Source organism: Meles meles, chromosome 4, assembly GCF_922984935.1.
Source record: "Meles meles chromosome 4, mMelMel3.1 paternal haplotype, whole genome shotgun sequence".
NCBI classification, from domain to species: Eukaryota; Metazoa; Chordata; class Mammalia; order Carnivora; family Mustelidae; genus Meles; species Meles meles.
Genome location: NC_060069.1, coordinates 67,724,337 through 67,742,737, shown reverse-complemented (window position 1 = coordinate 67,742,737; position 18,401 = coordinate 67,724,337). Strand labels below are relative to the sequence as shown.

Below are 18,401 nucleotides of genomic sequence, written 5' to 3'. Positions count from 1 at the left end.
AGGACAATTGAAACGTTTAAGGCAAGATTCACTTATTCTTCTCCATTTTAGAATGGAAAGAAAGTATCAGACTTCAGATACTGGTTAAGGTTAACAAAATATGGGAAAACTCCTTTTTCTTTTCTTTTTTTTTCTTTTGGTAGTCTTCTGTGTAAAAGCTTTACATTGCTATGGATTTATAGTAAGACACTTTTGTTTCTGACTTTCTTTATAACCCATTTTTAATTTAAAGGCACACAATAAAGCTTTACGCATTTATTAAAATATACACATTTTGGTAAATTTAGAATTTTCCCTTAGTATCTTGGTAAATCAATATATCATCAACACCACAGAGTCCTTTGAAAATAAAACACACTCCATAACATATCGGCATATTATTTCTTTCTTGATGATACACTACAACACCCCATTGTACAGTGCACCAATGGGAATTAAAAACCACAGAACGAACAAACTTTAACAAATACAGCAATTTCATACCAAAAACAAAAAAATAGCAGAGAAAGACACTAGAAATTACCATCCGCAAAAAGCAAGTTGTACTTCTCAAGGACCCAACAAAAGGAAACAAGTCAGTAAAATTTACAAGCTGTATTTAGAACTTTGGATACAGATTATACAGTGACGTTTCTTTTCCACAGTGAAGAAAGCTAGAATGTCGAGTCCTGTTGTTAGATGGTGTGACTACATGGAGGAGGACAGTATCTGCTCTCTTAAAACCTGCAGCCCCTCGATCAGCCCAGACAGTTGAGGTATTTATGCGCTATTGTAGCATTAACATAGCATGTCTTTGCTTTGGGGAGTCCATGATTTCTGGTGTAGATTCTTGCTTCCAGGAACACGAGTGAGTGAGACCCGTGAACTGGCAACTGCCGATACCCACCAGGAGGAGATGTGCAAGAAGCACTCACCTCATCTCACTCTCCGAAGGAACACAGTCCTTCAAAGTCTGTGCTTCAAGGAAAATTTACATGACCAACGTTCTCTTTAAAAGCCAATGTCACCAGTGTCTGTGTTAGGAAAGTTTCATAGAAAAAAAGCACAGAGGGGGTCCCTGATGAAAAAAATCTAGGCTGTCCCTGTTTCTTAATTCTTACACAAAGCCGTTTTCTCTCCATATCGTACCAGAATGTACTAATAAGTTCTCGGAGGGTAAGAAATTACAGCTCCCTGCTTTCAGAAGGCTTCAAGCCCAAAGCTGATTTTGTGCACGTCCTCTACGAATTTCATAATTCCACACATGTAGAATACTCTTTAATGGTTTCTAACACTATTTTAGTTGATACTGCAGAATTACGTTCACTTTTGGTGGGCTGCAAAACTTCCACTAATGCCTTTTGGGCTTTAAGTCCTAAAAGAAAAAAAGGACATTTTCTTAGAGAGATAATTTTGACAAAAGGCAGCTGCCTAGGTATTTCAGAATGATGCGTGTGTTAGTCAAGCCGAGCAAGAGGAGGAAAGCATTTTCGAAAGCGGTAGCTCCTGAGGAGAAAAAGGAATTACAATAGCTTCTCCTCTGGAGTCTTAGAGAGAAAAATGGACACGGCACTAACAGTTATGTACAGGAAAGGGGCCTTTTTGCTCCCCATCACCCATCCCAATGGAATTGGGAAATACGAAGTCCACCCTTCAATGAACAACACCTGGGTTCCTGTGGTTTGGGATGCGGTTCCTGGCTTTGCCTGCTGTTTAACGACAAGCACTGGCTCTTTCACGGCCAGGCCATCCGTGGTTAGCAGCGGGTGCCTCTCTCTCTCTTAGGGACTCCAAAGGGCCCTTGAAGACAAATGGGTCCTTGGTGTCAGGGAGATACAAGCATGCAGAAGAAACCGAGACTCCGAGAAAATGTTGGTTAGAAACACCTTCTTTGACTAGTCTTGTTCCACATGGCATAGAAACGGAGTGCTGTCATGCACCCTTAGTGTGTGCTTCCTTCGCTCCTCTGCTCCCCGCCAGAATCAGAAATTAAGGCCATCTCTGGATTGTTTGCTAGCCTGAAAGCTTACATCCAAGAGCGGGCCATTCACTCTGCCTGGATTCAGTAAGTTGGTCCCAGCCCTGGATTTGGACATGCTCCCTGACTTCTGATTTCTCTGTTCTGAGATACAAACTTAGGTGAACCTGTAGCTGACCGTCCATGAGATTCCACGGTCATCTCAGAGCCTGGTAAAAGCTGGGGAGAGGGGAAAAGCATTTCTGCTAGTCTTTTGGGCCGATTCTCATACTCCTGTAGCTTCTATTTATAATGCAGAGAAAAGGTATGCCCTTGTAAACTTCCAACAAATGTGATGTGAAGGAGGTCAAGTCTATTAGTCCTTTTCAGGAGAATAGGGGAAAGACATTTCTTTGGAGGAGCTGTGTTTTGTTTCCCAGTAATTGCTGGGTTTGTATGTACAGAAATGCGTTGTTAAACTCAACAGCTTCCCCTCCCCCCTGTATATCTAACATCACGATCATGATGCAGACATTTGATTAGCTGTTAGTTTGTGACTAAGCGGTAGAACTGGATTCTTCACCTAATTCTATCATCTGATTCCTTTCACCAGTTCAAAGTGGCCTTCTGCTCAAGCTCAGTAAAATCTGGAGCTGAGGTTTTACTTTTTAGATTAGTAAGCTAGAAAAAATAGTTAAGTAGGGTTGTTTAAAGTTACTGTTGAAGACTTTAAAATGGCTGTGAACAACTTTGTATTGTCTGTCTACATGTTAAATGACTATGCTTCTCCTAGGTTAAGGATGATTAAGAATCAATCATACATTGCTAAAATTTGGATATTTTTTCCCCTTTAACATACTAAATCTATTCGAAGTGTGTGTGTGATCTGTTAGGTCCTTACACAAGTGGATGAAGCCACTGCCGTGGGTTCCTAAGCCCAGTCTTCCCTGATTCATATGTTCATCATTGCCCTGGTGTCTCCCCACCCGAGGAGAGCCAGCCAGCTTAGTTCGTTGTTCAAGTCTGTCTGTGAATAAGCCCTCGCCACCTTCTCAGCATTATTTCTTACTGTTCCATAGCTCAGTCATGCGTACATCATAAGCTCCTGTCAAACTAGCTTCTTGCTTTCCTGTGCAGGAGGCGCAGTACACATTATTAGTCAGAGACCGCTGTCAGCCCATCTCCGCCTTCCTCCTGCTGATTCTCCACTTGGCAAACCTTTCCCCCATTTCTACCTGGGGGAAATGTTCTGCCCATTCCACAGGGCTCCACGCAAGGACTACGTTCACTATCGTTTTTCCCAGTGGAAGGAGGTCTTTTCTGTATTTGAACTCTTGTTGAACTTTGTAACTCCCTCATCCTACGTGTCACCTTCTCTATGGTTTTTATTGATGCATATTATATGTCCTGTTTCCCCCATGTCTTAGACCATAGGACAGATAAGGACTCCACAAAAAATTCTTGAATAGGTGATATTTCCTTTTCCTTTCATCTGTGCATTCAGCCATCCATCTGATCATCAGATACTTTACTGAACACCCACTCTATGCCAGGCACGGGAAACTGGCAAAATCTAAGCCTGGAGCTTGTATGTGGGTTTCAATGATCTATGCTATTCTCTGCCCTCATGGGGAAAGATTTGTTCTTATCATGCAGGAGTATTTTGTCTTGTCCTTCCCAACAATTTCAGTGTTTTTCAAGTTGCCACCTCATTGGCAAATTTAGCAATGCGTATCAAGATTTTGCATTTGTGCACTGAACACACTCTAGCTTTGTCTTATCCTTTCATTTCTGTTTTTATTTACCCAAGCTCCTCTCTTATTTTTGCATTATGTGTTTTTTAATAGCCACCTTGAAATCCTTCTGAAAGGAAGCAGGTACCAATAAATCGAATACAATTACAAAAAAGTTCATAATTGGTTTCACACTACTAATTCACACAACGAAACCTCCCTGGAAAAGCTCCTGCAGGAGAGAAGAATTCAATAAAATGTAGGTCTTCCTTGGACCCATTCAAGAAGGCTAAGTTTCTACGGTAATTATAAGGTGATCTTACTTTTAACGTGATTCCGCTATCGCGGTCTTGAGAAAATTGCTAGGAAACACTAATATAATCATTCTAGTAATTGACGGTATTTGAAACTGCATTGTGAAACCTGGGACCATTTCACAGAGGCTGGGAAACATGAACAAAAACATGTCAATTTACTTAAAAAAATCTTTCTCTATCATACTAATTTTTTTTTTAAACTAAGATAGCTAGGGAGATTTATAACTTTAGAGAAGTAAAGAGACCAAGATTATAGAAAGGAGATACAACTTGGGAGAAATGTCTCCAGAACCAGAAGAGTTCATAGAGTCTTCGCAAAATCAATACCAACGGTGTTCACTCTGTATTCTCTCTCCTCATGCTACAGAAATTCCATACATCGTATGTATCCATACAGCAAACTATCGTGACCTTAATACTTAACCCTCACTACTGAAAGGGAGCTCTTTCAGCCACGTTAAGATTTTGTTGTTTTACATCCATATTTCTTTTTGGACATTTTTAATGAATATAGCTCCCCCCCCCCATCTATCTGGATATTTCAGGCTTCACATGATGTATTTAGTTTAGGCAGACTTGTTGAATCTCGAAACTAGTTCAAAACTTTGTATTCACAAAATATTACTGATAATTCACCCACAGTTAATCCCCAAGGGTGTGTTTCACAGACCAGGCACTGTATCTTTAGGGGTAAGTTTAGGGAAGAAAAAAAATGGCGTTGCCACGTGTTACATTAAGTTGACAAAATGACCCCAGAAAACCAGAATTCTGAACAATTAATACGGAAGAATGGAAAAGAAGTTCTAGAAAATAGGCGTTACTTGAATTTACCGGCATTCGTTGGCCATAGGTGCAATATGCAATTTACTTAAAAGCATGTTTAAAAAAAAATGTTTCAATTGACCTTCTATTTTATTCTTTATTAAAGCCCAGGGCATCAGCCAGGAAGACTTGTCAGGCTTGGTGGTTTTATCTGCGTTTGTCAGATGCCAGTGCTGCTCATTCCCTGCCCTGGGAGCCCCCGAGGGCAGAATATTACACTTTGTTCTATTCCCGTTCCTTTGCACTTGATACAGCCTCAGTCACTGTTCACTGAGTTATAAAATGGACTTCTGCCTCCTGTTTGTAATCCTAAGGTATGCCAAGATGGCACGAACCCCAGCCTTTCCACAAAGAAAAGACTTCACATTAGTCGATGTAGTCTAGAAAACTTTTGGCATAATGCTAGATCCGGGAGAGAAAGGGCAAGAAATCTGCTATTTTGCCCCCCTTTCAGGAAACCCCCATAAAGACTGTAGCTTGATTGCCACTGTGCCTTTGCGTTCACGTGTGCAAGACTGCGGGCCGCCGCGGGAATACCGGGGACCCAGGAATAGAACTGATAAGCCATGTGTTTTTTTCCTGCCACACATTCTCTCACTTAGGTTATTTCGGAGAAAATTCTTTTAAGAGCCCCTCTTAGGGCCCGATGCAGACCTTACCAGGTAGGCATTTTTTTGGGCTTCGGTGAACCTGCTCTGGGAAGAACAGACAGAATACGTATCTGAAAGCAAGCTACTCGTATCTGAGAGGAAGGTTCAGAAGTGAAATGTGATCTCTTGGAATGCCATTACCTCACAAGCCGAGCCTCAGCAGTTCTGTTTTCAGAGGAGCTCCCGCGGCTCACGCGGTGGCAAATCTCAACAAACTACGCAATTTATAATTTTGGAAATCTGAAATAGAATTTGCAATGTGATCTCAGCGGCTGGGTCACTTCTCCTTGTAAAGATTTTTATCCGATTAGAAAACAAACGGCCTACTTCTTCAAGGCATATTAATGCCATGAAATCATGCTCCGACTTTGCCCCTTTCATTATATCAGCAGGAGCCGAGAGGCTGGTAAAAGAAAAGGTATGACAGAGAGTTAATTTCTGCCAGTGCCCTTCTGGCCTTCACCGCAAGAGATGGTTAGCTGATTTTTTTTTTTTTTCCTGGGCATTCAAGTAGCGCTTTGATGGTGCTTCTTACCACATTGTTGGGTCTGCAAGGCTGCCTTAGGGTAGCTTCTCTGGGGGAAACGGTCTCAGGGTCCCTAACCTTTGCTGGATCCTAAAGTGAGAGTTTGGAGATTGGGAGAGCCTTGGTGAATAAAAAGAAGCCTGTGTCTTCTCCATGAATTCGTTTTTGTGAGATTTCAGACCAAGCGTTGCTTGCTGAGGAAGTGCCCACACCCACCTGCTTTGGCACATCTCCAGGAGGAGCTGCAGCCTCAGGGTGGCCCCCAAAGTGAGCCCCTTGCTTCTGGGGTCTCCATAAGAAGCAAAAAGATTCAACCAGCAAAGCAGAGGCCTAGGAAACACTTGCCGCCATCAGCTCTGATGGTCACACCTAAGGCAGAATTTCTTGCAGCCTCTGGTTTAGCTTTTTTGTTTTTAACAAGGGGATCAGTGATGAAACCCAGGTTAAACTCTTCGACAGAACTATCCGGAAGAGCAAAACTAGCAAATGACAGGCTATGACTAGGGACTGACTCTGGGGAAGGCAGGATTTTTGAAATGAGAGCCAAAAAATGTTTTCATCCTCTAGCCCACGGTTTAAGTTACTGAAAAGGAATCACCACCGTTTCTACACGTTTCTTGTGTGTTTACTCCTACTCTGGAGAGTAATCTAACTCATCATTTGCAATCAGGGCCTCTGAGTTCTGTTTGTGTTTGCTTTTGCTCTTCGCTTTGCTACTTGTCCGGGTGTTGGCCTTGGCATCTGACATCTGCTGGTAATAGAAGCCTTTGTCTTCGGCCGGCCCGCCCCAGTTCTCCTGGCTCTCGCCCTCCGTGGCGTAGGAGAAGCCCTCCTCCACCGAGAAAGGGTCGTCCACGTCGTAGCGCTGGTACGTGCTCTGGTGCAGGGCTTCTTCGCGCGCGCTGATTTCCAGGGTGCTGTTCCAGATGCCGTACCCGAAGTAAATGAGCATACCTGCAGGGAGGGAGAGGCACCCGTAAGCAGTTGCTCTGGGCATCCACGGGACCAGCGGGGAGGCGCTCCGTGGTGAAAAAGGAGTCGGCGGTGGATGTGTTTTCTTTGGTCTACATAGTGTCTGGAAAAGACTCGAGCTAGATGTCATTTAAAAACTGGGCTGTCTGGCATGAAGCAACCCGTATTTACAGCTTCCCCTAAAAACGTCAGGGTGTCTCACGACCCTACTCCCACATTCCTATATGGCAGCTGTGGCGGGAGGTGAGCGCTAGCTGCCTCTTTAGACAGAATGTGGACTCTCTATAGTCACCTCTGCCCCACCTCCCTGTATCCCTACACTCAATGCAGGTGCCAACTAGGAATTTGCATTTTTCCGCCCAGACTAATATTTGTCAATCACCCACACTGTCTCCCCAACCTTCTTGTAGCGTTTTATCACCCCACGTCCGTTAGGGATGCCATCTTTTATCTCCCCACCCAGTAGTGCCCATATACTGCCCCATGGTTTACTTCGCCATTTTTCACTCACCAAAGGAGTATTGTATTATTGCCATTCAGAGCTGTTCGCTCTCAAAGGGTCTGCTGCCTGCCACTGTTAGGGCCCTTGGAACCCTACTGCGTGATTATCTGCCCAGGGTGCTTCTATTTTGAGACTCTGCGGAAAACTGGCACTTAATCTTTGTTGAATGAATGAATGAATGAGAACTTCTGATGAGCATGAAATTTCCAGTGCAACCTCCTTAGCTGATGTCATTCCGAGCCAAGGGAAGAAACTTGTTTTCCTAGGCAATATGGAGCATTAATTAGGGCTAATGTTTCATTTCTATTATAATTTTTCTGTAATTAAGTATAAAAATACTTTGAGGGGCGCTTGGGTGGGACAGTCCGTTAAGCATCCAGCTCTTGGTTTCCGCTCGGATGGTGATCTCAGGGTCCACTCAGCGCGCAGTCTGCTTGGGATTCTCTCCGCTTCTCCCTCTGTCCTCCTGCTCATGCTCTCTTTCTCTCTCTCAAAATAAATAAATATTAAAAAATGGTTCAACAACCCCCATTTTCTATCTTGAAAAGCTCATGGAGGCTCAGAGTTTGAAATAGCTGAGAATCATAGCCTTGGGGGGGAGGGTCATAGGGCATGATGATTAAGAGTGTGAGCCCTGGGTTTAAATCCTGCTTCCATCACTATTAGTCATGTAACCCCGGACCAGTTACTTAGCTTCTTTGTGCTTCATTTTCTCTTCATGGTAGTCACTGCACCTATGACATGGTATTGCCATGAGGATGAAATGGATGAGCAGTGGCTTTCAACTCTGACTTCAGCTGGAGGGTCACCTGGGGAGTTTTTGAACCGCCCTTACAGCCAAGCCTCACCCCTAGAGATTCAGATTTAATGGGTCTGCAGTGTGATCGAAGCATATGTATGGTTTTTTTTTTCCTCTTCATTATATCTTCTTTTTTTAAAATTAACTTATAATGTACTATTTGCTCCAGGGGTACAGGTCTGTGAATCATCAGGCTTACACATTGCACAGCACTCACCACAGCACATACCCTCCCCAATGTCCATTACCCAGCCACCCTATCCCAACCCACCCCCCCAACCCTCGGTTTGTTTCCTGGGATTAGGAATCTCTTATGGTTTGTCTCCCTCCTGATCCCATCTTGTTTCATTTTTTCCCTCCCTACCCCCCTATGACCCCCCCTCAAATTCCTCATATCGGAGAGATCATATCAGAGAGACATAATTGTCTTTCTCTGATTGACTTATTTCGCTTAGCATGGATATGGTTTAAAGCTTCACAGGTGAGTCCAATGGGCAACCAAGACTGGGACTCCCTCAGAGCATAAGGCTCCTGAGACACATGCTCTGTTGCCTACACTGGCCATATTAGGGCTTGGCCACCAGATGCCACTCAGTTACACAACTCCCTTCCAAACCCCAGAATCCCTCTTCTGAGTGGCACTCATCCCTTTGACTTTGCTAACCCTGCAGGCATCTGCACAGCTGTTTGCTCAGAGCCACAAGGTCATGTTCTGTTCTGTTACCCTCTTTCGTGCCTGAGAAATCCTGCTCCTTTTGAATTTGAAGTGGGTCTTTTTCAACTTGGATTTCTCCCTCTCTATTTCAAATGACTTTCTTCTTAACCCCTGCCCCACCCCCCCAATGAAATCAACTTTCCAGGAGCCAAAGTAAGCAGAGATTTATAGTCCTAATTGGTAATAAATCCTAGAGCTAATCATTTGCAGATGTAGCTACTCTCAAATAGCGATTTCATTTTTTTGAACACGGAACTTTACTCTTTCTTGTGTGTGTGTGGGTGGGGGGAGTAGCCATGGGGGATAGGTATTACCCTTGTGTAGGAGAAGGCATCAAGTTAAGGTCCCTTCTAAAAGGGACAATATGTTCCTGGTTGGAGAATGCCTCTGCTGGAAGCATGTTTGAGACCTGGGAATAAATTTCAGGAGACCAGGTGGGATCAACAGGCCCACAGCTCTTTTTGCCCACTTTTGCTATCTTTTCCCGTAGGCATTGAGGCAGGGGTTGAATCCTGCCTCCGATTCCTGCTTTGTCTCTATTATATCAATTCTTTCCATCTGATCCCCTTCTCAGACCCTATTTTTAAGTGAGTTATTTCCCTACTGAACTTAATACCCTTTCTTTTCTTTCGCCTTTGCCTCTAAGCTCTCTGCTCTGCCATCACACAGGTCGTCATTCCAGATGGTCTGACATCTATTCTGACAGATCTTCCCCTGCCCCCGCCAGGTGTGGTGGTGTCAGGTAGACTGATCTATGGAAATTCTCTAAGAGCCTCATAGAATCCTAGATATTTAGAGCTGGAAAGAGTCTATAGAGTTGTTTGAGTACCTTCATTTTACAAAAAAAGAAACAGGCTGAGGGCCGAAATAGCATTCGTATGGAGAGAGAGAAGAGTCTTGCAAGCCTAGTCCTTCACACCTGCCCTCCGCAGGCTGGCTTACAGACTATGCCTGTCACAGTATGTGCTGAGTAAGGGGTTATGTCTACATTCGTTCTTTGTTCTTTGGGAATGATGGTGTCCGAAGGAACATGTGTGCTCCTGAATGCACTGACTGTGATTACTTTGAAAAAGCAACCCATGGAAATCTCTCATGTCAGTATTTATGGGCCTTTTAATGTTTGCTCTGAGCCTCCTATAATTTCAAAGGTGTTATTTTGTCTTTAAAAATATATTTCGGGGTGCCCGGTGGGTGCAGTTGTCTGAGCATCTGATTCTTTGGTTTCCACTCAGGTTATGATCTCAGGGTCCGGGGATGGAGCCCAGCATTGGGCTCCGTGCTCAGTGGGGAGTCTGCCTGAGACTCTCTCTCTCTGTGCCTCTCTCCACAATGCTCTCTTTCTCTCGCTCTCAAATAAATAAATAAATAAAATTATATATATATTTCAAACACGAGTGCACTGAACCAAGAAGTGACTGTGTGCATGCAGCCTGATGGAAGCCATGCAGCCAATGGTCAGCCCGGGCAAAGGACTGGCATTCTGCCTGACGCTTCTTGCTGGCCCTCGAGTAAGTTCAAGGAAAGTGGTGTAAGGCACCAAGGACTGGAGAAAAGGAAAAATGGGGAGGGGGGGCACAAAGAAGAAGAGGGGATCAAATGAAGTGAGGGAAGGCGGGTGGAAGGGAGGTAGAGAGAGAGAGGAGACAAGCATGGACGACCATCTGTCACACATAAACAAAGGCTTTGTGTCGGAGGAGTAAACAGAGCTGCTAAAAGCCTCCTGTGTAGCAGCAGGGTGTTTTGTTTCTGCTCCTTTTTTTTTTTCTTTCTTCAGTTGGCTTAGAAAACTAAGCATGAGGTAGTTTCTGAAAAATCTGTGGGGATTCTGGGAATTCTGACTCATCTAAACTGAACTTCACACAACACTTCTGGGTGCTGAGGTCCTCATGATGCGTGATTTATGTCGTATCTTTCTCCCAAGGAGTTCAAAACATTATACATGTTATCTTGTTTAGATTCCTCCCAGCCTGTTTGGGAATGTGCATGTGAGTGTGACTGTGAGAGTGAGTGAGTGTGTGTGTGAGTGTGAGTGTGTGTACATCTCAGAGACAGACATAGGACAAAATAAGATTTTCCACAGCAACACGGATGTGTTGGGACTGTGAGTCCTTAGGGGCTCCCCAGGTCCCCATCCAGGGTGTTTCTCACCTACCAGGAGTGGCCAAGGGGGATAGACTGATTGAAAACAATTTTGCTTGGCTTTTCAGTTTGAAGAATTCCAAACGTGTACCAAAGTGGAGAGAGTAGTATAAAGAACCTGGTATACTCATCACTTGGTCCCTCCAGACACCCACCCCCCTGAGCCCTTGTTTTTAGATCATTTGGAAACAAATCCTTTCCTTCCTGTGCTTCATCTGTAAATAATTATGTATCTTTAAAATAGACTTAAAAAACTTAACTTAGTATCATTATCACATCTAAACACTGATAATAATTCCTTAATATCTTCTGATATCCAGAATTATTGAAATTTCCCTGAATTATTAAGCCCATGGGGAAAAATTCTTCACTTTATGAGACTATAGACTCTCTCCAATGACGCTATTACTGCCTCATATAGTTTTTGGGCACTGTTATTTGTCACTGGGACTGGCATCATGTTCTTTCATAAACCCTAACAGATGGCAAAGTTTTACTTTTCAGAGAGGATTTGCTTTCCGCATAAGCAGAAGTCATTTGGAACCAAGCCTCAAGAATGAGAAGGCTAATTGATATTTGCATATTTAATCCTGCAGTTCCTTAAAAAAAAAAAAAAAAACTATTGCTTTGTAGTTATACAGCTTCTAGCTCTAATAGGTGAAAGGCGGGTGTGGTGTTAAAAATCAGAAGGGAATTAGCTTTTGTGTTGCAGGGGGTCTTGGAGACCCTCCCGCTGGGCTGGAGTTATTTTTTTGAGTTGTTGAGTTAGGGAGACCAGAGACGTAGGGCACCCACTAGTTAGCAGTAGGCACAGAGGGTTTCAGTATTTGAAAAACAGACATGGTTGTTCTCCAGGCACACGGGCCGAATGCCAGGCCTGCTCCGAGGTAATGGCAATGAGTCTAGTGAAAGGCTGTTTGCAGTGAAGGGAAATATCTGAAAGGAGGCCTTGGCTTTTCTTCCAGACAGATATTCCCTGATGGAGAATGTGCCCAAGAGACTCAGGCTAGACAAGATGAAGAATCATGCCTTTGGCAATTTAATGGGCTTTCTTTATGTGGTAGAACACTCTGTGATCGTAAAACCCTTTGTAAAAAAGTCCTTTCTCATCGATCATCCCAGAGAGGTTAAGACCTGTTTAATAAATCAGTGACTGAAATGGTGCTGGAACTTCTGCCTCCTGACTCTAAACTGATGGCTCTTCCCACCCCACACAGGCACCTCCAGGAAGGGTTAGAAATGCCAGGTTTGCTTTCAGATGCTGGGACCCCTGAGCATCAGGGGGCAACACACCCATTTACTCTGCTCGTGTGGATCCACCTGGGCAAATTAAGTAAATGACCCCAAACCTACAAGTGAGAGGGTTAGGAGGAGGGCGCAGGTATCTCTGGATCATATGGGAGAACACCTTGAACAAAAGCTCAGCTCTGCACAGAGCCGGGGGGACATAGAGATGGATGGTAACAGCAGATTTCTAACCCCACTGGCCCGAACTCTGGCTGAGGAGCAGCTGCCGGATCTCCAGAGTCCCCTGGGAGCTTCCTGTCCTCTGTAGGCAGTCAAAGGCTCCGAGGCCAGAGGAGGAGGGCCACCTGACCTCAGGCTGGGTGGAGCAGTCTCTTCCTGGGGCTCACTTTCCAGCAGGAAGCCCTGCCTGCTGCAGATAACTAAGGCACTTTGTTATGTGCAGAGCATTTTTTATTTTTACTACCCCGGGATCAGCTTTCCAAAACAGACATCTGCCAGTGCAGAAAGGAAGACTGGATGGTAATGAGAAGGTGTCCTCCCCGCCCGCTGCAATCCCTACCAACTCCCACTTTGCTGGTTAGTTTTTAAAATACCGCCACAAGCCCTGTTGATTAGGATAACAGTCAGGTTTGTTTAGTTTGGTGTGGCCAGGAGGAGCGGCTCTGATTGAATGGGGGCTTAGGGGGTGCTGGAGATTCTCTCTCCCTGGCTCTGCCACAGATCAAATATAAAGTCACATGACTTTATGCCTCAGTCTCCCATCCGCAAAATGGAACTGAGGACCCTTTTTTTATCTGAGGGGCTGGAATGGCCAGGAGACAGAATACAAACTTGTAAAGGAATATTTAAAAAACCCAGTAATACAAACCAGCAATTCCGCTTCTAACTCCACAGAAACCCCGGGGGAATGTGTCCATGTGTCCACCAAAAATCATGTACAAGAATGTCCACAGCAGCTCCATTTGTAAGAGCCCCAGACTGGAAGCCAGCTAAATGTCCATGAGCATGAGAACGGTATATTATTCTCACGGGGGAAGGCTTGCCGGGCAAGGAGAATGAACAACTTAACCACAAGCAACAGCGTGGATGAATCTTACAAATGTGATGTTGAGGGGAAGCTGCCCAGGGCTCACTGTGTCATGGCTCTGGGTCCCAGGCACGCCGCACATATCTGCTCCAGGACCTTTGTCTCTGCCATGGCCCCCTCTCCCGTCATTCTTCCGTCTCAAAGGAGAGCCACCCCTGCAGCTGCTGCTGGGCGTAGAGCCATGGGATCCCCAGGCCCCCTCCTCCATGCACAGCCCCATCCAGCACGCAGCCTGGACTGTAGCGGGATCCCCTTTCACACCCCCAGTTGCACTGGCTATGTTACCGTCCCCATCCTGGCCTTCATGATTTTTTTTTTCTCCCCTTTGAGCATTATTTATTTGGTGAAGTTGCCAATTGTTTTCTCCTCTGCCTATAGCGAGAATTTCAAGCTTATTTATGGGACATATCCTCAGGAGTTGATTCATCTTGATGCCCTCTGCCCCCAGTTCATGGCCCCCTTCCTTCCTCCTCTTCCCTTCATGACAACGGCTGCTTTGAGTCCATTTCCAAAAGGATTTTCAAACGATAGCAAAGGTAAAGACCATAGGTGTGTCTTCTCCTTGGAAATTATGTCTTAGTACAGGATTTATGAGGTTCATTACCAAATCACTGTCTGTTCTCTAAATCTATAGACAAGAATTTGCTTTCTCAGAGGGGCCGAAAAAATGCAGGCAAGAACTTGGCAGCCCTTGGGGTGAGGGGGCCCACGAGCTGGTCTACCAGATGGTTACTTTCTAACAAAGTCCCACAGGGAACCGTAGAGCTGGAAAGTGCCACTGAGTGGTGTCATCACTGGTCACTGCTAGCTTCAGACTCCCTGAGACTGCCCAACCCCTTGAGGTGGTCTTTTACAAAACCACATCAGTTAAGAGGAAAGGAAAACTCAGGCTTCTCTGTGCTCATTTTGTTGGGATTATCAAACATTTGCTATATGTGTTATTCCTCTTGTCTGAAGGAAAAGAAACAAGTGCTGAGTAATCTTGTTGGGACTTGTGCCTTATTTTACTCTATGAGTCGTGCTCATCTGAAGGTCAAAAGCTTAGCAAAACATTGTTAGAAAAATGTTGTAATTAAGATTCATTTAGAGAAGCCTGGTTAAAAAAAAATGTGCCCAAGAAGATTATCAAGTTATGACTCAGCCTCAACTATGTAAATCTTTTAAAAAAGTAGCTGCTGTTTCATAAGAAGTTCCATTTAAAAATATCTCTTCTGTTCTCCCCAGGAAAGTTATACTATGAATAGAGAAATTAGGAAGAAAAATCTGACATTTTGGAGACTCAAGTTTAGAGGTGGAATCTTTGTTCTATGAGAGCACTGAAAATTTTATAAGCCAATGTGGGGTTGTAGGATAGATATATTTTATATGGGAAAAAATTTGTTTTTGGAAAATGGAGTTTTTGTAATTAAATTATCTACCTGCTTACTAATTATCTTCTTATTTTTCTCTCTAGGTCAGTGGTTCTCACATTTGAGCATATATCAGAATACTCTGTAGGGTTTGTTAAAACCTAAATTGCTCTCAGAGATTCTGACTTGGTAGGTCTGGGGTGGAGTTCAAAATCTCATTTCTAACTAGTTCCCAGCTCATACTGATGCTGTTGGTCGGGGACCCAACTCTGAGAAGCACTGTTCTAGATCATTTTAAACCTGACTGCTTATGATTACCTGGGGAGCCTTAAAAAAATGCCCAGTACTGGGCCACACCAGACTCATTTAATCAGACAATCTCTGAGAGGGGGATCCTGGGCACAGAGTATTTCAGCAGTCAGGCAATTCTGCTGTGTAGTTGAGATTGAGAATTTTTTTTTAGGCAAAGCTTACTCATATACCAGTCTTCAAAGACCATGATGCTAAGGAAATTAGCAGCTAGCAGCTGGGTGCTTGTTGAGCTGTGAGCTCCTGTGCCCTCTGGGCAGCCCTAGGCTGCAGGGTGACTTCCTCCCCTGTCAGGGAGTATCCGTTTCTGGAACAGGTTTGAAGTTTATGCTATCAGCAAGATTGCGAAAGGCTCTCTGGGAGTTTTCTTCTGCCTGATAACTGGGAGGGCAACCTGAGTCAGAACAGGTTCATGCTGTACTTTGGCATGTGATAGCTAGTCTGGAGGACAATGAATCATTTTAGATTTTAAAAAGAAGGTCAGGAGAGAAATAATCCGTATCACTTTCCCCAATATATTCTTTTAAAATTTTAATTAATTTTTTTTTTTTAGGAGGGGCGAGGTAGGGAGGGGCAGAGGGAGATGGGAGAGAGAGACTCCCAAGCAGATTCCACACCTAACAGGGAGCCCGCTGCAGGGCTTGACCTCACAACCCTGAGATCACAACCTTGAGGCTAGCTGAAATCAAGAGTCGGATGCTTAACCAACTGAGCCACCCAGGCACCCCTTTTCTTATCTAAGCCTCAAAGAGCAACCAGATCAAGACTAGTGAATTATTTACATTTTTACAGACAAGTAAACTGAAACGCAAAGGAGCTAAGTGAACTTCCCATGGTCACAAGACACAGAGGTGGCAGAGCTGTGATCTGAACCTGGGTGGTTTGATTCCAAAGGCAAGGATCCCCACCACCTTACCACTTTTGCAAAATGCCTCTGGTGCTCCAGAAACCACAGATACAATGCAGAACTGGTATTGTAATTTGTGGGCCCCAGTGCAAAATGAAATCATAGAGCCTGTTGTGAAGAAGTTGTTAAGAAGAAAAAAATTTGGTAAGAATTCAAGGAAGCAGCAGCAGCAGAGCATTAGACCAAATGTGGGGCCCTGTGTGCAGAGGTTGTGCACCTGCGGAGTCAGCCCTGATGTTAGACGTTCATCTGCAGGAACTACATATCAAACTTTCTGCTCCAACAAGAAGGATGTTCAGGGACACTGTGGTGGGGCGTTACCAAGTGCAGAGCTGAGCGTGGAGACATTGGGTTTTAGTAATAGCCCTGTGAAGAGCTTCCCATTATTCCTGTTGACCTTGAGCATGTTATTTAACTTTTTGGAAGTTTAGTTTTGTTATTTTTAAAACCGAGAGATGGAGAAGAAGGGAGGGATAGATGATGTTGGTGTTTCTCCAACTTCCATTATTTCTATACCACGTACTTAGTATAGCGGCTGTGGTCACGATCCCTAGACCCACACCACCTGACTGCTAATTTTGGCTTTACCAAATTCTAGCTATGTGACCCTCAGTCAAATGTCTCAGCTTCCTCATCTGTAAAATGAAGGTCATTTTGAGGGTTACATACGTTAATGTGAGGAAAGTCCTTGCATAATGGCTGGTATGGGCTAAGGGCTATATTAAGTGTTAATTATTACTATGAATCATGGCACCTGTACTAGTACTGGCGTTTTTTTCTTGAATTTGACTCATTTTAAATTTAAAAATAATTACCAGATTCATGTGAGCAAATAAATTTTTCTAGTATGTGTGAAAATGTATAATAACTATGTAATATTTTTAAAAACTCAAAAAAATTTCATTCCTAGACTCTCTAAAATCAGCCCAGATATTACCAATAGATTGGTCACCGCCCTGTGGGTAACATTGTACTAGATAGTGAAGGTCCCTTCCAGCTTTAACACTCTAGGAACGAATGCCTATGTCTTCATGTCTATGCCTTCAGTCATTTGACAAATACATGAGTGAAACATTTCTCCCTTCTTCAGTCAAATCTTTCCATTGGTTAGCTACATGTTCCAATAGAAATATGTTTAAATGGAGAAACTGTGAATAAATCACGTAAGTAGTTAAAACCCTGACGAGTTCGTTGGGTTCTCTCAAGAACTCCTCTGAAAGCCTAACAAAGAATGAGACCTAAAGTCGTGAAAAATTGGGCCAGGATGTTTACAAGAAGTCACAGGCTGGTCTTCAGCAGTGAGGAATCTGCTGGAAGGCCAAAGCTCTGTCCTCTGAGCACTGTTTCTCCCCTACTTCCCTCTATATAAATCTTATCGTCCAGGCTTACAGTTTAAATTCCATCTCCTCATGTTTCTTTCCAGCTATTCCGTTTTTTTCTCATCGAAACAGTAGTCAGAGAGGAGTACTTATTAAGCACATGCTGTGTTCCAGGCACAGAGGACGCCGTGCTGAACACCCATATTCCTGACTTCAAGGAGAGGATAGGGCTTCAGGGCTACCAATCTGTATAGGGAACTTCAAGAGGGTGACTAAGGAACTTTAAAGTTAGGCTTCACTTAAACCTCCCTCTCAGCTTATCACGAGCACCAATCCGAAGCCACCTCACGAACATCAGTGCTTGTTGGGTGTGAGAAACATGTGATAATTTAAATCGACCCCAAAGGGAAATTAACAATCTTGGGAAAGCTGCAGGACTTTTCGAAGGCAATAAATGTGAATTTGGAGAGAGCATTTTTGATTTACACCCAAAGTTGTGGACGGTTGAGGAGCTGGCAGAGTTATATCAGTTACCAACAGGAGAAGAGAAAATCAGTAAGACCGATGGCGTGATAGATGCTTCTCAAGAGAATGACTAGAATATCGAAGGATGAAGAAAGAATCTTGGGAAAAAATGAAAAAGTCTTAAATATTTTATAAAAGTCAATATGAAGTGGGGATGTGAAATGGTATGATTTAGTCAGAAATATTAGGCCAAAAAAATCCACACTTAATTCATACTTTGTTTGTTAAAGAAATTAGGGCATGATTGGTATTTTAATTTAATTTTGTCAAATATATGAAAAATGCTTTTTTAAACTTTAGTTTCATAATTTTTAGTTTCCAAGGTAGAATTCCAGTTGAACATTTCTACTCTCACTTTTTCTGTGCTATTTTTGTCCCTTTATTATGTGGATTCATTTTAAGTGGACTTTTTATGGAATTAATTATCCATAAAAGGGATGTCCGGTAACGGTATTCAATGAAGTGATGGAAAGTGATGGATTGATCAGCATCATTCTTCAGAACCAAAGACCAAGATCCTAACAGGCAGAAAGGGCATAACTGGCT

General features: G+C 43.6%; 1 protein-coding gene across 1 annotated transcript in view; it reads right to left on the bottom strand.

Moving 5' to 3' along the window:
* Window positions 1-240: 240 nt before the first annotated feature.
* The window catches only part of SLC7A14 (solute carrier family 7 member 14), a 127,572-nt gene continuing 109,411 nt past the window's right edge, over window positions 241-18,401 (bottom strand). The window contains exon 8 of the mRNA XM_046003616.1: window positions 241-6,938. Coding sequence (XP_045859572.1) covers window positions 6,616-6,938 — 323 coding nt within the window. The 3' untranslated portion in view covers window positions 241-6,615. The remainder of the gene's footprint in view (window positions 6,939-18,401) is intronic.